The 6,512-nt window shown below is 41.7% G+C and overlaps 1 protein-coding gene across 23 annotated transcripts in view; it reads right to left on the minus strand.

Moving 5' to 3' along the window:
• Positions 1 to 6,292, minus strand: part of Pip5k59b (Phosphatidylinositol 4-phosphate 5-kinase 59B) — a 55,493-nt gene extending 49,201 nt beyond the window's left edge. For all 23 annotated transcript variants that reach the window (XR_013008972.1, XR_013008970.1, XR_013008971.1 and 20 more), the window contains exons 1-2: positions 6,156 to 6,292; positions 2,573 to 2,607 (exon numbers count right to left, since the gene is read on the minus strand). Coding sequence is in view for 20 of the 23 variants with exons in the window: in XM_076423454.1 (XP_076279569.1) it covers positions 2,573 to 2,607; positions 6,156 to 6,267 (147 nt within the window). In the remaining 3 variants the exon portion in view is untranslated. The remainder of the gene's footprint in view (positions 1 to 2,572; positions 2,608 to 6,155) is intronic.
• Positions 6,293 to 6,512: the final 220 nt, after the last annotated feature.

Here is a 6,512-nt window from a genome sequence, read left to right on the forward strand (position 1 = left end):
GGACGAGCAAACTAGGAATTTGCACTCGTTTAACCTTACAACTACCGCGTGGTTTACGATCGTTGACAACTCCAAACCGAACAGCGTGTCACAACAATGATCACCAGACTCCGGATTTTATGGAATACACTTTCATTTAATCTCTGGTTTTTACAGTTAACCTTTAGTTACTCGCAACTCGATTTATGCAAAGTTACTCGCATGTGGTCTTGTAGAACCTCAATATAATAATGTCTATTTATTTACATTAGTTAGGTCTCTGTTAACATTTCTTGACAGGAATTACGTATGAAGACATCGAAATTACCATGACCCCATGCGAATAACTAAAGGTTAACTTCTACAATTTTTATATTGCAGAAAGAACCGCAGTCTAGACACCAATTGCGGATGTTAGAGTGTATCGACGTCATTAATTTGTGAACGGTAGTTGTGGTGTTAATTCAGGGAGTTACATCAACGAAGAAGCACTTCCGAGAATCCGTTTCAAGTTCACCAGAACGATCTTCGACTGAGATTCGAAGAGACTGTGCGGCGGCAGCGTGATCCGAGATTCCGTCAACTCACGAAAGCGAAATGATTCGAATCTATTTTCGCGTGTCGACAGAGATTGTTCTCACTTTTTTCGTGAATCCACGGCCGAGGGAAATCGCAATCGGTCGAACACGGTGTGTACCTTGAACGCGGCAAATTGGCGCGGCACCGTCGACATTCCACGACGAGCAAGAATGAAACGTGCGAAAATGCGCGAATCGAACAGCGGGAGATAGCAAGGATTTTCCTTACATAACAGCCGTGTCTGCGAGCTACATCTGTTCCGTGGCATCGTTACTTCGTTGGCCGCGCTTTTTCATTTAAATCTAGCACCGATGCGAACACCTATGGTTACATAAATAACCAGAATTCTTTTTTATGTAACGAGTTCAGTCACGACCAGCGATTTATCGTGCCTAGACGCCGGGGAATGAAAGTAATTGTGTGACAGACTGAGCTATAGTATTAACAATTATAATTAACGCGCCGTTCGACGGTCCGCCATGATGCTTCCTCTGCGCCGATCGTTTTAATAGTTTCGAATCTCTTCGCTGTAATCAGTAGACAGCGGATCTCTACAAAATTTTCTACCCGATTTGCAACAAACTGGAGCGAAATACACACTGATTTTCTTTCTTAATATGTTCAACAGGTTGATAATGATATAGTAACAGTTTTTTTACATTTTCGTAATATTTTCACTGATTTCTAGTAATCAGAATTTAGAGTTTCATTTAGATTTAAAGATTTTCAGCTCGTAAAAATGACAAGGCTTTATTTATTTATATTTGGACCAAGGAATTTATCGAATCAATTTCCATGTAAGCTTAGAAGCAATTAATTGAAACACGGAAAGGTTGTTATTATTATTTTCACGAAATGTTGGTTGTCAGACTGGTTTTGAAGGTTTGAAAAAGTCCTGATTGGAGCTGGAATATAAATTCTCGTTGAATGCATCTTATGTGGTTTCGCCTATCAGCCATAGAAACAAACCGGTGGAGCGGAAGAGCGATATACGCCTCAAGAATTTCGATAATGTGCCCACATCGGTTATCTATTCCGCTCACCGGGTCGCACCGAATCATGCGAGTGTGAACGCTGCACGATATTAAATTGTTGCTTAAATTCACTGTGATACGCTTCGCTTTTTTTCGCGTTCAACAATTTCTGCAACGGCGACCTAACGGAACGAAATGCCACTGATTAAAAACAGGTTCAATTATGTCGCTGTACACGCTCTACGCACGTTTACTAGTTTACAAGTTCATCGGCGGAACATTAATTGAATGTAAAATCAATTTTCAATTTCCTGCGCTTGCAAAAATAGCACACTCCGGTCGACCGAAGTTTATAGCCCTCTTCGGAACTACTTGGTGGATTGCTTCTCTTGTATCCTTCGATTTCTCTTGGCAAAAGCTTTCATAATTCATACGGGAATTATAGTCCGCTTCCAGGTTCCAGCTAGGGCACGTGGTGCCGTTTGAACTTTCGAGATTTTAATTAAATTCCAAGTTTCCACAATGTTTTTCATTGTCGTTGCTGGCGGAATTAATTTATCGTAACAGTGTGACGCGTTAGGGTGGCTTTTATTTTCGACTTTTGAATTTCTTTCACCCTTCAGGGTTGTTTCAAACAATGAAAAAAAAATCTGTGCAAAGTTTGAAAACGTGCTCCAAGTGAATTAAACATGAAAATTAAGATTAATTTAATGCTCATAAAAATATGTTAAACAAAACCTGAAGATGTCGACAGGACATTTGAAAAATGTCTTGAATTTATTAATTGCAACATTCGAGTTACAAAATGTAAAAATTTAAATGCTTCCGTCATCATTTTAAAGAAGCAAAAATACGAACGGACAAAATCAAATGCCCCAAGCGGGTAACAGCAACAAGTTGAAGAAGTTCGCCAGTTCGCAATAAATCGAACAGTTCGAGCCACGCTGCAAGCCCTAGCTTACCGCACCTGGAGAGAGGAGCTATGATTTTCGTGTCTGGTAAAAATCATAATCATGTAGCTAGCCGAGTTTCGAACTTACGTCAAGCGCCGTCACCTTGTCCCCCGTGGATTTATCTGTAACATATCGAAAAGTATAGGTAACGTGTGTATCGCGTGAAATAGGGTCACCTAACCGTCGGCCCGTGCTCTCGTACACACCCATACTCACGCGTTCACCCATTAGTGAATGAAACTGAAGTCCCGTTCTCTAAGTTGCGGCCCGCGGTGGAACGAGAATCGCATGCCCGCGCGATCAGTTAAAGCCGATGCATATTCCGGGAAAGAAACGAGAAAGTGGAACGTTAACCGAGTTCAAAAACGAAAGTCGTGCACACGCACCGGGTGCACGACTCGCCATTGACAGCGGGGACGTCGAACACACCGTTATCCCCTGAAATTTCATTCCAAACAATCATCGGAGTGATCATGTTCGTTGTAAATTATTTTGGAGGTCTTCTGATCCTTAGAAGACTAGGAGGACAGAGAACTACCCTTAGAAAACTATTTTTGTAGGGGTTGCGACACTCTGAAGGGGTGAAACTTGGCTGGTCAAGTTACACCGAGGTCGCGTAGTGATCATTTTGACCCCAGAAAGACAAGATTCATTCATTCTGAATTATTTTTCAATTTTATTGCCAACAACTCCCTGCTATTTTAAGTGTTTCATTTGAAAGTTACTTCAAAGGACAGTTCCTTGTCTGCTACTTATTTGAAACCATTATGTTTACTAATTATATTACATATAGCTCTCTCAAACTTTGTTGTAATTTATATTTGTGGAACTTATATTTGTTTTTAACTAAATAAGAAATTGAATTTTCACTCGACAAAGGAGTGCAAAGGGTTAATGCATAATAAAAATTAATAACCTTAATTACCTTAATAAGTTCGAAATAATATATTGACATTCTGGAATTCTTTTAAACTTTCTATTGCTTTAAATTGTGCCAACCTGTTCTTTCCATAAATGCATCGAATCCGCAGTCTACTTATGAGCGACTATTATTAACGTTCCGCAGAATAGTTGCACTTAATTTCGATGGGTACTTCAGTGACGATGGTTGTTCTAGGTCAGACCGCGTCCCTATCAGACAGATCAGTCCAGAGATTTTTATCTGGGAGTTCCAAGAAGTTGTAATCGCTGCAAGGTACATATGTGATCGCGTGGACCTTCGAAATGCAAGATGGTGACATAATAATATTTGCGATGAGAAATATTATCAATAACGATCCGCGCGATAAAGAGCATTTTAAGCAATGCGTTACGTGTACACAGACGATCCGAAGATAATTTTTTAACTGTTGACTGTCGCGTAATTCATAGGTGCATGTATTGAGACACTGTTTTCTTGGGATAAAAATGAAGAAATCGGCTCGTTATAGGAATATACTTTGTCGACGAAAAGAATGATAGAAGATGAAACAGGACTTTCCAATGAGCCTTACGATTTTCGTGGAAGTTGATTCAGCGCTGGGTTGCGGCGCCAGCCAAGTGAAAAATAATTCTATTACGGAGCGTTAACGACGATTGGACGACGAGGTGGAGGGAAAAAACCATTGAAAGCACAAAGAGACTTCGTACGGTTCCGCGAAGTGCTACACAAAGGAATGTAATTCAATTACGCTAGCAGAAGACAAAAAAAGTCTATAAAAATTCATAATCTTCTATCGTATTCTAAGGATAAAAGGTTTAAAGAGATTGAAGATAATATCGTTGGTATTTCGATACTGACACTCGTATTACTTTCCACTGACTGAAATTATTTTAAAACAAGTAAACGTCTATGTAGCTCCTGTATCCGTGGTCTAGTGACAAATAGACAGCGGATTTTATGCATTTATAACAAAAATGAGTAGGGATAATTTAAAATAGTACAAAATTCCTAGTACATATAGTTTTCTAGTACCTCGATAGTTCTCCACCGCTACTAGTAATGGAATGCAAAATCACTAACCGTGATTTCAACCTCATTCCCTTCACATTTAATCATAAAAATAAAAAATATTCGAGTTTCTTTTCCGTACCTCATTTCAGTATTTTAAAAAATAAAATATTAATTCTGTCTCTCCATTTCAAGATCGTAATATTTATTTAAATAGCGTAAAAGTGTAGACAATTTCTTTCATGTTTATGCATGAATAAGCTACGTGTAAAATTTTACAAAATACTAATGTATTAACAATCATAGGAAACGCAAATGATAGTTTGACAAAAACTAAAATTTGATAAAAATGCGCTATAACTCACAATCTTGTTTGGATCTTGTCAACATAAAACATAAAGGTTACTCTTTGATTTGCGCGAAGCACAGTTATGTTCTTTCTCTGTAAAAAATCAGCGTGATCCAAAAGTAACAATTCACGGCATCCCTAACCACTAGCATCTAGTACCAACCGCAAGATTCATGGTGCAAGTGCTGCCAGACTAAATCCGTCAGACAATCCAAATAATCAAGATGAGAAACAAAGTCGACGCTATTTCGACTCTAGTCATTCGAATGTCAGGGCCATTCGTCCCACAACCGCCCACACGGAAAAAAGACCCTGGTCGTTGTAGTCTGATTCGAAGCATCTGGCAGAGTGTACAGAGTGCTCGTTGCCATCTCTGGTAGTCCGGGGACAGTACGGTTGACACCCATCAGCTGTCAGATCGCGGACTGGATTAGCCTAGCTAAGGGAGAGACGGTCGTATGCCGTAGTGTGTACGGTTGATCGCGTGACAGGCGAGTTTCTAACGGACGTTTGCGTGGCGCGGGCATGCGGAAGCGAAACGAAAATCCGATCGTCCGGAATCGATCGATCACGCCTATTCCTCTCGTCTGGCCTGGCCGAGAGGGAGCGAGAGAGATAGAGAGAGAGAGAGGGGGGGGGGGAAGACCGAGCAAGATACAGGGATCGAGTAAAAAGAGAAAGAGAGAGAGGCTATCTGTGGGAGCGTCTGGTATCGCGGCTCTAGATTTTCTAGGTTATGTTCGTGACATTTGGGAGACGCGGGCCGACGTGTAGCGACGGGTGTAGTGCATTGCTGGAAAGAAGACTAGCCAGACAGCAATCGGGCGAGAGACATTGTCACTGAAACGAGCAACAAAATCATAACTAATAACTAGACTGCGGATCTTTATGCATTTATACGAAGAAATTCGTTGGGTGAAATATAAAACAGTGAAGGATTAGCACAATGTCGAGAATATCGTAATGTTGATTTTGACGTTTCATTAAGGGATGAAATTCCTTCCCACAATCAATGCAGAATATTTTTATTTTGCATAAAGATCCGCAGTCTACTGATAATAATCAATGTGGACTTCAATCTTTCCAGCAACGTGGAATGTTTAGTGCTGAAAAGATCTGTCCACCTTTTCATAATTTGATCTGACACTGTCTTTGCTTGGGATCTGACATTGTCACTCGGGCCGATAGCAAATGACGTGTACCTGATTGGTTATCAGACCCCACGGTTAATATGTAGTGTAAAGCAGCAGGAGAAGAACTTTTTGAAATTTGGCTCGGTGACACTGTCACTCGGACCAATAGCAAAAATGATGTGCGCTCGATAACCAATCAGACCTCGAATTTCTCAGGCTAGTCTTGTTCCGGAGGTAGTACAGTGAAGGAGTACTCACTGTCGTCGTCCGCAGGCAGCTCGGGCCTGAGATGATCGTCGGCGGTCTGCGCCGGGCCCGTGAAGCTCGTCTCGACCACCTCGATCACGTCCACATTGTCGCCCGAAGCCATTTTGTGGTTGACGCGCGTGTCTCGTCCTTCGATCCACAACGGGAGACCCGCACTGACTCACGCACAACTGCCGGGACGATCTCCTTGACAGTTTCGCGAACGCGCCTCCTCTGTCGCCGCCTCGCACGCCAGCATCTTCGAAGAGAGTCCGGGGTGTTGAACACACGCCGAAGACGGCTCAGGTCGACGCGTCCGCGACGCGCAGTCCCGCGTACATCGCCACAAAAAGATACCGCGAACAACAC

This window comes from Lasioglossum baleicum, chromosome 5 (assembly GCF_051020765.1).
Source record: "Lasioglossum baleicum chromosome 5, iyLasBale1, whole genome shotgun sequence".
NCBI lineage: Eukaryota > Metazoa > Arthropoda > Insecta > Hymenoptera > Halictidae > Lasioglossum > Lasioglossum baleicum.